The sequence below is a fragment of the Psammomys obesus genome, unplaced genomic scaffold, assembly GCF_907164565.1.
Source record: "Psammomys obesus unplaced genomic scaffold, mPsaObe1.curated_primary_1811, whole genome shotgun sequence".
Classification (NCBI taxonomy): Eukaryota; Metazoa; Chordata; class Mammalia; order Rodentia; family Muridae; genus Psammomys; species Psammomys obesus.
This window is the reverse complement of record NW_026596034.1, coordinates 9,404,630-9,418,844: the sequence shown is the minus strand read 5'-3', so window position 1 is coordinate 9,418,844 and position 14,215 is coordinate 9,404,630. Positions and strand designations below refer to the sequence as shown.

General features: G+C 40.0%; 1 protein-coding gene across 2 annotated transcripts in view; it reads right to left on the bottom strand.

The window, feature by feature from the left end:
* Window positions 1-2,591: 2,591 nt before the first annotated feature.
* Lpcat2 (lysophosphatidylcholine acyltransferase 2) overlaps window positions 2,592-14,215 on the bottom strand; it is a 59,648-nt gene continuing 48,024 nt past the window's right edge. For both annotated transcript variants that reach the window (XM_055621171.1, XM_055621172.1), the window contains 3 exons: window positions 11,341-11,439; window positions 7,058-7,193; window positions 2,592-3,091 (listed from right to left, as the gene is read on the bottom strand). In XM_055621171.1, coding sequence (XP_055477146.1) covers window positions 2,907-3,091; window positions 7,058-7,193; window positions 11,341-11,439 — 420 coding nt within the window. In that variant the 3' untranslated portion in view covers window positions 2,592-2,906. The remainder of the gene's footprint in view (window positions 3,092-7,057; window positions 7,194-11,340; window positions 11,440-14,215) is intronic.

The window sequence follows — 14,215 nt, the reverse complement described above, 5'->3', positions numbered from 1 at the left end:
TTTTTTCTTCTGTTTCCTTGTGTGCACAGATTCTTTTATAATAACTTAAAGAAAATCATTCCATTAGTGTATTACAAAAAATAGCAAACTGGGTATGAGGGTACAAAGGTGCCTGCTAGAACATGTGTTCTTTTCACAGACACCTGAAAACTGCACAGGGAGGTGACGATCACTTGGCAACAAGAGTGACATTAGCTGGGCTAGAAAGGACCAAAGCTCTTCAGGCAATTACCCTATTCACTGCAATTTGTGATGTGCATATTAATGACCTACCAACAATGTTCTGAAGGTCTTCACCCCTTTTGCCATACCACAGCGATGACATAACACATTTATGATGAGTTAAGATTTCTTCTCTCTCTCTTTCCAGATTTTTTGTTTTGTTATGTTTTGTTATTTTGTCTTAGAAGTAAAATGTCCCCAGTGGGTTTATGTGTTTGAACATTTGGTCGCAAGCTGGTGGTTCAGTTCTGAGAGGTGATGCAAACTTTGGGTGGTGAACCTCAATGGAGGATGTGGATCTCAGGAGACTTGAGGTTACGGATTTTAAATCAAAGGTTGCGCCATCGTTTAGGAATTCCCCATCACTAATCAAACAAAGCTATGGATGACCTCAACCCCATCACCATTCCTCTTGTTAAACATACCTGAAATTAGTTACTAATGTGCATCCTTACTGTCTGCCATTTCTAGTGCTCAGGTCTCCCTGACATTTGATGTTTGCTGCAGAAATAATGATGTATAACCACAGTGGAACTTAATTTCTTATCTTGAATATTAAGAGGAGAGGGCAGGAAAGTCCAGGTGTGCTCTATAGGAAATAGCCAAGCATTCAGGCAGTCAGGTCAAACTCCTTCAGGATAATTACATGGGGCTGGAGAGATGGCTCAGTGGGTACAAGCACTGGTTGCTCCAGCAGAGGATCCAGGTTTGGTCCCAGCACCCACACAATGATTAATAACCAGGGGATCCTCTTTGACCTTCATGGGCACTGTACACACATGATAGACAGACACACGTACAGGCACAACACCCACATAACATAAAATATAAATACATAAATAAATCTAAAAACTCATAGCAACTACTACTTTGGATAAAGTCTGAGTTTTTCTGGTAGAGCATGCTACCTAAGATCAATAAAAACTATATTCATAATTATGTAAATACACAAAGTGTGGTATTTTTAAGTAAAAAAAAAATGTACTTGCAATGTCACAGAACCAGAACTTTGTAAGTGTCAAGTTTTACACTGTAAATTTATTCATCAGTGAAATCATAAAACAGAAATACCATACCGACAGACGAGGAAGCATAAAAAGGAAATGATGGGATCATTTCCGAGAGCTTCGTAGAAAGCCTCTAATTCCTAATGTTACTCCCTGAGATTAGCAGATTAACATGTGGGCTTTCTGTGCTCACTTGAATAGATAATTCAGTGCCTGTGGCAGACATCAGTGTAAACATTACTTAGTACTTAGCATAATTAATTACGTAAGCAATTGCTACAGCACATCTAAGACCCTTTAAAAATGCATTAAGACATATGAAAAGCAAATAATTACATATACTTAAGCATATAATTTTGGTGCTCAATTATCCAAGTACGTATTTAGCCATTAACTTAGAACACACCTGCTTCATGTGTGTTTAAAGTAGTTTAAAATCAAGGCCTTCAATTAAGTATAGTTTCCAACACTTTCAGGATACTCCAAGCCTCAAAACTGACTTTAAAACTATGGCTTTTTGGTGATTGTCTAATAAATTCTGAAACCTGGCAAGAGCAAAGAATTTGGTACCAAACACTGAATACAGAACAGGAACCAATTATTTTTGTGCATTATTTTAATAAATTGGTTCTTTAATCAAAAACTCAAGTGTAAATGACATTAAGAGCATGCAGACATAGGTCCCAATAAAAATAGCATTTGGAGAAATTTTTGCTGAGCCTAAAGGGAATTCCTACCTGGTCATACACATTAACAAACTAAGCTTTTTCATGCCTTGGCTCTTGGCTCTTGAAAGTTTTCCACGTGGATATTTCTGACAAACTATAAAGTTTGAGAGAAAAATTAACACAATAAAACTCTCTCTTGAATTGGATGGTAAAATATACTAATTTGACCATTGTAGAAAAAGAACAAATCTGATTTATTTGTTGGGAAAGTGCTATCTTCGGAACCAGCCAACTCAAATTCAATTCAACTCTGTAACAAACAATTCATTTTCTCATTAGGCAATCACTGTTCCCCTCAATAAGGCAATTCCCACTCAGCTTGTGGCCACAGACTTTTTACACACTCCTTTTTACACGATGGAGGGTGTAAAAGGATCTGTAGTCCTTAGCATACATTTTAAAGAAATCTGCAATAGGGGTGCATGTCAAAGGGAGCCTGTGCCCATAGGACGTTTCATCTAACTAAGGGTTCACACCCCATTCCTAGCCAAGAAACTGAAATGTAAATGGGAAGATAAACCTGTAAAGATAGATACAAAATTCTGCCATGTTTTTCAGATTCCTTATCCTTCCTTCCAGAAAGGGAAGGAATTAGAGAAAACATAGTATTATTGTATGTGAAAGGAGTGGAAATTGTTAGTACTTGCTGAACACAGGGTGTTGATTAATGCTGGCCAGTACAGAGTGAGACCAATGAATTTATTTATTATGAAAAATCCATAAAAATATACAGCATTTTATCACCAGTTAACACAACCAGTATAGCACAATATAAAACAGAAGGAGCTTACTTGATATATGCAGGTTAATAAAAACATTTTAGGAGGAAAACATATCATTTTAGTAAAAAAGAGCTCTCTACTTTGGACAACAGTAGTTGGTAAGCACGTTTACAAGGTTATAAACACCTTTCCCAGGTCGCCTGTCCTCACTGGGAACACTGTCACATTCAGTCAACCTTTTTGTCCGAGATGCCCTCCTCATGGTTCTCTGGGCTGACTTTGTTACTAGCCAGAGAGGGAGCCGTCTGTACTTCATCCGGCAACGAAAATACATGGCTTGTCTGGAGATCTAAGTATGTCGTAAATATCTTAGCATATTCTGGGTGCTTTAGGGCAAAACTTTTGAATTCCTCTAGAAGAGAGAAAAAAAATCAATAAATTAAGGTGGTTCTTCTTTGGGCACGATGAAACTTAACAAAAGATCTTAGTCATATAGTCATTACAGAGTCCTGTTACTCAATGCAAGAAAAACTGGTGAGGAAATAAACTGTACAAGTGCCTTGTAAGACTTTCTCCAACATTTATAGTCAAGTTGAAGATTTATATTTTTAACAACTTGATAATTCTATCCGGAGGTACACAACCTATGGAAACTGTGAATTGTGTCTGGGAGACGTGTGAAAACGTTCATGACAAAGCAACATCATTCATGATTAGGGAAAAAGAAAACGGCTTAGCCCCACAGTAGCAATGGATAAAGCTGCAGCATATTCTCAGAGCATAATGAATGCAATGAAAGTGAACGAACAAAAGGATGAATTTGTGACTGGGTATGCTGAATGAAAAATGCCAGGTATAAAAGAATACAGATTTATTAGAGCTCATTCACATAAAGTTCAAAAACTTAGACAAAACTTAAACATGTTGTGTCACCGACTTTTGGGGTGAAATGATGACATAAAGCAAGGGGCAGAGTTCCTTCCTGAGTGAGGAAGAGGCTGTGGCCATGAAGGGCCATGAGGGGCTCCCAGGAGCTCCAGAAACACTTCCTTCATGTCTCGAATGAAAGTTACACAGGTGTTCACATCATAACGTTCACTGTGCTGTACATTTTAATTTTATTCCATTTTTCTATGTTTTTTTGTAAATCTGTTATTCAAGACTGTCTATGGTTAGATTTCAAAAGTATTTTTTAACCCTTAACTCTTAGGTAGAAAGATGCAGTCTTGAAAAACTGAGCCCAAACTTATAATTAATAATGGCGAGCACATTCAATAATTATATTACAGGAGCCCCAAGTCCTGACTCTTTTATCTCTCAGTGTAGGTCTGGGAACTGAGATAAAGGTAATGAGTTTATCAATGAAGAGTTCAATCTCGAGTCTCCCATTGCCTTGAGTTTCCAAAATACAATACTGTCCTGAGTATTAAAACATCTTCCACATCTTTAGCCCATTTCAGTGAAGAGAAAAACCTGAAAGACTTCTAAGACAGACTTATGAGCACAAGAATTGACTTACTAGATCTAAAGCTCTACTTGTAAGACTTGTGCTTTGTTCAGGATTGAGGCCCTTGGATGGGATATCCATGGCACTAACATGGTACCTTATTTCTAGGGGTTGAGGCATGGTAGTGTATAACTTTAGACCCAGCACTTGGGAGACATAAGCAGGCGGATCTTGGTGGGTTCCAAGCCAGCTAGGGCTATATCGTGAGACCTTGTCTCAAAACAGTATCTCCTTTTTAGAAGTGCTATGAAGTGACTATGAGTAGAATTGGGCCATTGATTTGACTAATGGAGAACTAAGAATGATAAAAATTAAAAGGATAATGTTCTTACCTCATGTCAACATTTATTTTTAAAAATACTTAAATATCTCAAATATTTATTTATTTTTTTATGATTTGGACTTACATAGTATTTGGGGAGATACTTTAGATATTCTGAAAGGAAAAAAGGTTAAACTGAAAAATACAAAACTCTGGCCACTGGTAGATCACCAAATTGCCAGTGTCTCAGTGGATGGTCCTATCATGGGCGTATGTGAAGCCCCAATACTCACTGGGGTATTTACAAAAAGAGGAAGCAACGCTGGAAGGAAGAGATCCTGAGAGGGCCTGGAGGGAGTTAGAGAGAGAGAGCATGAGAGGTGGGTGTGATCAAAACTCTGTATACATGTACACGTTTTCCAACTAAATAAATAAATGTATTATTTACAATCAGACTATATCATGAAAAAATTTAGTTTTAAAGAACTGGGACTGGTGAGAGACCCTCAGCAGTCAAGAGGACTTGTTTTTGCAGAGGGTTTGGCTCCCAGCACCCACATGGCAGCTCACAATTGTCCATAATACCAGTACTAGGAGATCCATTGCCCGCTTCTGACCTCTGTGAGCACCAGATGTGCACATGGTTCACAAACATCACAAACACAAGTAAAATCCTCATACACATCAAGTCAATAAACCTAAAAAATAAAAACCCCAAACCGCGTAGCATAATTCTCTAACATTATTTAAGCTGACAAAAACATAGCCACCTACAAACAATTTTTAATTGAAATGAAATCATTATCTTCCAATGAAACACTTAAAGATTTGGTAGTGCTGGGATGGAGAGATTGCTCAGTATTTCCAAACACCCACGTGTTGGCTTACAACCATCTACAATACCAGTTCTAGCGGATCTTATGCCCTCTTCTGGCCTCTGTTAGCTCCTGCATGGATGTATGCACATAAACTCACATGACCATACAAATAAACAAATATAAAAATAAATAAGTTCAGAAAAGACCCCTGGGTTCAGATTTTTTTGGTTCTGTTACTCTGAACTAGGGGAGGAGAATGGGAGGAGAAGAGGGATGGAGGGCTACAGCTGGGATACAAAATGAATAAATTGTAATAAATAAAAGATATTTAAAAAGATAAGAAATATTACACATATAAAAGTATGTTTATCTAATTAAAATAATGTGACATTTTAGAAATTTTTATTGCAAATCTAAAGATGAGAAAAAATAATAGCATTTTGAGAAAAAAAAAGTCTCAGGTGCTACAAGATAGTTTAAAATTCAGTAGATACCAATAAAATAAAGAAACTCTCAAAAAAAGTTTCTTTAAAAATTTGGTATTAAGAGTAATAGAGAGGGGGCTGGAGAGATGGCTCAGAGGTTAAGAGCACTGGTTGCTCTTCCAGAGGTCCTGAGTTCAATTCCTGGCAATCACATGATGGCTCACAACCATCTACAAGAAAATTTGGTACCCTCTTCTGGCTTGCACGCATATGCATATATTCAGGCAGAATACTGTATACATAATAAATAAATAAATCTTAAAAATAAAAGGAGTAATAGAGGGTGTTATAGAAGCAAATGACCAAAGAAAATTTAGTTCACGTGAGTTTTTGAAGAGCTTTTTTCTTTTTTTAATGGACTCAATAGATTCATGGCCCTTTGTATGCAATTATATAAAAGAATATAGGGAGCCAAAACAGCAGCAACTAAACACACAGTAAGAAAAATATGTGACCTGAGTATTAGTAAGCTGGAGCCCATCCCACGGGTATTAATAAGCTATGACCACCATGAGGGCAAGGTAATTAGGTAGTTAGAGAGTGCTCCTCCAGCCAGAGGGGAAAGCTTGGGGAAGACAAGCCAGGCTGGCATCCAGGACCACATCAAAGCTAAGCAGGAAATAATCACTTAGGCCTCTGCACAGCGGCAGGATTTTTTTTTTTAAGGACTACAATGGGAAATACAGGGAAAGTGATTCACCATCATTGTTTGATGTGTGGTCTTGAGCCACCAGGATGAAGGAGAAGCTAATGTATGGGTCTGCATCTATACCATAGGCCTTCTTTGGTGACGGTCACTCCCTCATGGGTGCTTGCCACAGGATGAAAAAGACAAAGGCTGACCCCAGGTTGACATGAACTACTGCACATCAGTAAACTGTTCAGCTATTAGTCCTGTTAGGGCCCTGGTCTACACACCTCTATCGCAGTTGCTTAGCTCACTCAGGGCAGGCTGGCCACACTCTCAGCACAAATGAAAGCCCTGAGGTGTCATCACAGTACAGCCTCTACGGTCAGACTCTTCGAATTGGAATTCTGGCTCTGACAATCTTAAGAAAATTACTTAAATCCTTTGTTCTTTGCCAAACACAAATGTGAAAACACGGGCTACCGATAAAAAGAAGTTTATATGCACAAAATATAAAAGAAAACCTAGCATGCCAGTCTTCAACAATTAGCTATCGCCAACCTGACAATATTTCAGTCATCGCCATCATTCTAGTACCAATAGTTAGCCTAGGGAAACAAACTCATCTGACCCTCAATTCATGCGCTCCTAATAATGGGGGGGGGGCTGTCTACTCACCGTAGGAGACTGAGTCCCCCTGGGAAATTTCCCTGAAGAGACCAGAAACATCAAGGTCAGGCACTCCAAGAGAAGCCTGCAGAATGGTGCAAAACTCCTCCTCTGTTATGTAGCCGTCCTCATCAACGTCAAAGAGCTGCAAGGGAAACAGCACACAAAGGCAAGGCCCTAAAGCCTACGGTATTGTATTGGAAGGTAAAGTTTTTAATAATGGAAATAGTTATTGTATAAGACACACACACAAACATATATAATGTATATATATATACATATACATAATGTATATGCATGTGGTATATGCATGCGATAGATCTACATCTATATAGAGAGAGAGAAAAAGAGAGAATGATATCTGCTACTCTTATAAAATTTAAAAACTTAAAGCAGCTTGGTGGTGGAAAGGGACAGAATTAGAATAGGGGACATGCCAAAGTACATACCAGAAGACATGAGAGCCCTGGGGGGACATGGTTAATCATAATCATCCACAAAGGCTCTCCAGAGAAGCTGTCATTACCGTTGGCTCTCATGAAGAGGGCCATATGATATCATAAAGAGCCATATCAACTCATATCATAAAGAGATATTTCCAGAAGATGAAAGGCAGGCGAATCCCTGGGACTTAAGTCTAGAGACTGATGGAAAAGCCAGAACCCGGTCATGGTGAGTGCATATGGCCCCACCTAATACTGGAAGAGGAAGTGATGAAATCACATGTATTCCCAAGCAGAGTGTGTAGGACAGGGTGGGGCAGGAGGCTGCTAAAGGCAAGCAAGAGAGCCAAGTCTAGGGTGAACAAGCAGGACAGGAAGGGCAGACTTCATAAGCAGCACAGGTAGGATTTGCAGAAAAGGTTTGCAGGAATGAGGAGCCAAAGAGAGGAAGCTTTCTAGTTGGGTAACAGAGGAAAACAGTCATAAGAACTACTGACAAATGAGATCAAGAGGTGGGCCTAGAAAATTAAATTTGAGTGCCAAGAGTAAGAGGGGAAAAAAGTCAGCTAGGAGCTCAAGACACTGATAAGGTTTAGGTAAAAATTCAGGAAAGTACGGAATCCATGGGCGTGAGCAGCTTCTCTGCTGAGATAGAACAGACTAAAGGCCCAGCCCGGGACAGCCACCACTGAGATGCGTGGGCCAAGGAAGACAGTGACCTGACACAGGCATGAGAGGTGATTATATTTATGGGTGGAGAGAAAAGCAGTGGCCTGGGAAGGTTAAAAAGTCACACAGCAGAAGAGAAGTAAATAAATGATGGATAACGAGTAATCAAAATCCTCTCTAGTTATTAATAACTTTTAATTATAACTCATTCTTTACAGACACTGATCAAAGGGATTCAGTTCCCTTTGCATGTATTAACCCTTAATGTTCCCAATAACATTGTGCCAGCAAGTGCTACTGTCAGCCCTCTCTTAGATGTGAGGTAGCTGAGGCCTGATGAATGAAGGTAGGTAGTTCTTTCTGTCCCAGGGTACACAACATGTAGGTGGCAGAGCCAACATTCAAATGCTGGCGGTCAGTACTGAAGCCCCAGTGATTAAAGTCTCCACTTTTGAGCAAACATTATATCAAAGACATGGAGACAATTGGTATTGGTAAGGCCTGGTAATCATGGAAAGAAATATGAGTGAATACTGAATAGTGGGTAAGAAAAAAAAAATCCACAGCTCAAAGTTGGCATTTGTTACCCCAAGATGGGAAAACAGGCTTCTGGACCATTTCCTGTGTTGAGCTTTTAACCGGGGGTTGAAGGTGACTGGCAAGAGAGAAGTGAATTGACAGGCTTTCATAAACTGTAGACCACAGGCTCCTCAGGTATCTTGGACTTCATACAGTAACAGCAGGGACAGGGCACCCCCTCTCCACAGGTTCCAGTCTTCTTCAGCCCTCCATTCTTTAAAGAGTCTCTCTGATCCATCTTAATAGGCCATACCCTTGGCATAGCTTGAGTTCTCCCTTCCCTATTTTATCTCTCCAGGTCGTTCCTGGGTCTTCCTTCTTCTATAGGGATACTTGGCCACAGCCACCCTACACTGAAACTTCCCCATCTTGATTTCCCTCCCTCAGTAAGAACTCACAATCATCTCTGCGGGCCAACTCACAGATCTCCAACAAATCTCAGTCTGAACCCTGATAGAAAGCTTGATATCCAGTTTCCTTATGGGAATGATATTTTCCATTGTATAAAATACTGAAGAACCCCTAATTAGATAATTCTGTATTTCCTATTAAGCCCATAGTCAAAGACCTTTCAGACCACCCTTGAATGTGAATTATGGACTGACAGCTCACTTAATTTAATCGCAGGGCTCAAGGAAGGGTTTAAGACTGTTCCTACAGTCAGGACCTCTGGCCTGGGCTGGTTCAGCGCATTCTCCTAGGCCTCTTCCCTGGCCTTATACACTAACGATTTTTGCCAATCAGCCAGAGTTGATTCCACTGCTTGCATCTAAAAACCTCAACTATTCTACTTGTATAGCTCAACATAAAGAGGAAATAAAAGATAGGAAGTTAGTTGTAATGTACTTACCACAGAAAAGGATGTGACAGGATTCTATGTACTATGAAAACATATTACTAACAGAACACACAAAAAAATTGCAACAACAGTCACAAAATATAAAACATACTAAAAAGGCAGCTAATGATAACCAGTATGAGCTGGGGATGGTGGCCTGTACCTGTAACCCTAACTAACACTCCAAGGGTTGAGATAAAAGTACTTCAAGTTTGAGCCATCCTGAGCTACAGAGTGAAACCTTGTCTCGAAAAAATATAGGTAGGTAGATAGATAGATAGATAGATAGACAAATACATAGATAGATAAATAAAAACCAATGTAAGTCATGTCCCTTGCCATAGAGAAAAATGAGCTAATTTTAGATGTAAGTATCTCTTCCCTCCTCCATCTTCAAGCCAAGGTCTAGGCTGGTCAAGATTTTCACGAATTCTTTAAAGACAGTAATTACTGTGATTAAGGGCCAACTTTTCTATTGGGTCTTTCACTGGAAAACCAAAAGTGACTATTTGCTCCGTCAAACATGTAATTACACATACAATCCCAAAACAGAAACAGAGATGTCTGGATTGGAGTAAGTTAGCTCGATGTGTCATTTTAGGTTTTTGATGAGGAAGTCTAAAAGCTGAAGGTTTGAAACTTCGGGAGAGCATGTGGCCTCTGCATCATGCCCATCTACTACTGAGCATCAACCATGAAGTTCTTTACATCCAGTTGTTTACATTGAAAGAAATTTGCAATAGAAAGCACCCACAGGGATTCCTCCAACAATGACCCAACACATGGAATCTCAAAGGCCATCCCTGGTGGCCTCTAAACCAGGAAAAAGGAGTCTTGGCCAGAGTTTTTAGAGCTAATAGAGAGGAGGAAAACTTGTTGGGGCCACAGGGGGAATCTCTATCTCAGCGAAAACCAGGGAGAGAGAGAAGAGGAGAGAAGGGCACTGGCTTTCGTGCTAGAGGGAAACTGAGGCTTATAAATCAATGAACCCAGCTTGGTAAGACCAGTGGGGACATGAAAGCCCAGTCTCAGTTGAGAGATGACCCCACGAACTTAGAGCTGAAAGGAAACGCCATGATGAAACACTAACAGATGAGGCAGCTCTGCTCTCAGAAGGACATACACTTTGGTACGTAGTATGTATGAGTGGTAAGTGCAGTCTGGCGCTTCACAATATACATTTTCCTCAAGCTTTGCTGGGGATAAGAGAGATTTTTTCCCTCCTAATTTAGATCCCTGTACTACACTGAAAATATGTTGAGTACTACAGTACTCATTACTCAATACAGCAGGTAGAACACTGGGACATTTATGATGATGTCGGCCTGACATCACCACACAAAATAAATTCTAGCACCAAAATGCCACTTAAAAGATCTGACAGATGCAAAAATAAGGACAGACCAGAACTTTCTAGATGAATTAGGATGAGGGGCAAGGAGTGGTATTTATTTATAAATCTTATTTCAGGGCTTCAAAAAAAGGGCTGAAAAGAAACAACATTAATTTGGTAAATCACCTGCTCTTTGATCTTGATACTCGTACCCAGGTTATTTCCATCTCTGTTTAAACAGACACTTGTCTTTCTTTTTTTTTTTTTTTTACTCTCAGTAGCAATCGACTTAATTGCATTACCCTCCCAAACATGTCAGAGCAGATCTATAAACTTGTGGGACAGATTCACTGATTTTCCAAATAATGGAGTTAGAGTCAACACAAATTTGCAAGGCCCACCAAGATGTAGTCAACGGGGTTGGCATTACCTTAAATGCCACCTGGATAATCTCCTCTGTGTTGGCAGGGTTGCACAAGACAGACAGGCCGATCACATACTCTCGGAAGTCAATGCTGCCATCATTATTCTGTGAAAAGATACCAATCGGTTAGGAAGGTCAAGTACAGTACAGGCATGCTGTGTAGCACGGTTGCATCATGCGGGGGGGGGGGGGGGGGGGGGGGGGGGGGGGGGGGACACACACTGTGAAGAGAAGTTCCCGGAGAAGGACAGCAACGGATAGGCCACCCGCTCCAGTTCAGGAGGCAGAGCACACTACAGCCAATAATGCCTATAAATACCTCCAAAAGTCAAATCACTTTCCTCGTATTACTTTATCTTACTGCAGGGTGGAAACTAAAAGGAATAATAATTTAATTTCCTGTTCCCACCAGAAAAGGCAGAAACAGAGATTTTAAGATTTCCCCCAACCGTTAGGGTTTATTTCTAAGACAAAACGTAACGTCATTCAACTTTTCTATTTGTCTAGAAACTATCTTTTTTTTTTTAAATCAACCTTATTGCTGTATAAGCTATATCTGACTGGTTGTGTCTACTTGAAGTGTCTAACTGATATCATAGATCACATATATCAGGCAGTTACTTCCACAGTGACCATCTATATGTCATTACCATGGAAAATTCAAAGAAGACAGCGTTTTAATGAGCACACTATGCTTCTTGTGCCATCCCATTTAATTCTTAATGTAGTGTACTCAGTAGTTTATAATGAGCCTCAGACATTGAGAAGCTTTGAGTCATAGCAAAGTCGATCTATGAACATATATCATATGCTCACATGATAAGCTTCCTATGCAATTAATTGACTTTCACTGAGCAATACAGGAGTTGTGAATGATCGGTCCTCAGTACACTGTCAACTCTATGTGGAACATAGTTCAAGCACCACAACTCTTTCAGAAATAAAATGTGACAGACCCTTGCTATTACTGCCAGTCATGGAACAAGGCAATGTGCTTGGTAGAGCCCAGCCTTTCCTTAGTATTTGATGGCTGCGCATTCTTCAATGGGCACATTTTGATATAATTACATTATGGCAGACTCTTGACTCATATGTAAAAAGAATATGTAATTTTTTTGAGATATGTGAAGGAGGAAAAGCCAGGATGGAAACTACTTGGAAGGATTATTTTATTGGATTAATAATATACTACTGAGGTTCCTAATTCAAAATAATAAAATTTAGAACTGTGAGAAATGGTAGAAACTACTATTGAAACCAAGACATGCATTTCATTTCAAGGCCCTAAAACCCACTATTTCTATAACTGCAATTAAATTTAAATAGTTTGACTATCAGGCGTTCAAATTCAACAAGCATTTTTGCTGAGGAATTTTAATCCTGCAACATGGGCTACTCTGACAAGGGATCAGATCCAAAGACCTAGGTCTATGTGAGCCAGCTGGGACACAGAGAAGTCCTAAGTACACACCTTTAATCCCTCCTGCTGGAATACACACATTTAATCCTGGCTAGAATAAGACATACCTTTAGTATACAGCTTTAATCCCAAATAATGACATCTAATCAAGGGGCAGACTAAGTGACGAATCAGAGAAAGATCTGACAGAATGAGTCAGAGATAGGATACGCCCAACTCTCATGAGAACAGACAGGAAAGACAAACTACTTAAGAGCGGAGTGGAACAGAGAGATCAGGACAGTCCATGGAGACAGTAGAGTTGGTGATGATAGTAGAGTTTGGTGCAGTTCAGTTCAGGAGGCAGTTTTTCCAAGCAGAGCGATTCAGTGAGAACTGAAAAAAGTCAAGCAGTCAGCTTGAAGAAGAGTTTTGAGCCAGAACTGTGGAGCTGAACCAGCTGGCCAGAGCTCAGTAAGAACTAGAAAGTGTGAGCTTATTCATCAGTAAGTCTTGGAGGCTGAAAAAATTCTAGACCTAGGTTAGCAGATGGAGGCTGGAAGCTAAAGCTTTCAAGGTCCAGGATTGCAGAAGATTAGATTGACTGAGGCTAAAAGCTCCCATGCCTAGGCCTAGGGATAGTTAGATAGAAACATTCTGGGCTCAGCCCAAGCCGTGTATTCGTAAAGCTTGGGTATGGCTCTCATCTAATCCCCTCATCTGAAGAAATAGAAACAGCACTTATACCCTTTGATAAATAATATTCTAAAATGGGCACAAAGTTATATAACAATATACATTCTTTTAATGTTCATATTTAGAATCAGATTTGTGACTTAAAAATATTCCATAAATCTATGGTGGTTTCCTTAAAAATTTCTCCAGGAAGAATTATAAATTTAATAATGGCATGTGGTCCTGAAATTTATTTCAGAGCTGCATGTAAATGAAGAAATAAACCTTGCAATGGCGGGTTCTAGTCATTTCTCTACATCCTTTGCCAACCAAAGCTAGGGGAAAGCCAGTCCTGGCACCAAGCAGTCCCCCTGAGGAACTGCAGAAAGCAGTGTGGCCAAGCTGCAGTAGCTGCGTCCATGAACGTCATCCCTTTCCTGGAGGTCAGCAGGATCAGAAAAGCAGAGTATGGGAGGGGTCACTGAGTACAGTCACCCGGAACCTATTATCTGCCACGTTGGCTTCTAGGAGCAATGGGACGTCTAGGTGACTTGTTTTTATATTAGCTGTTTAAAATCTCAGGAGGCGGTCTAGAGAGACAACCCAGCAGTCAAGGATCCTTATTCCTCTTCCAGAGGGCCCAGGTTCAAGTTCTATCACCTACATGGCTGCTTCACAAACTATCTGTAACTACAGTCCACAGGGGATCAAATGCCCTATTCTGGCCTCTGCAGGCATAGCACACACATGGTGCATCACACACACACAGGCAAAACATTCACACACATAAAAATAAAGTACCCCCTG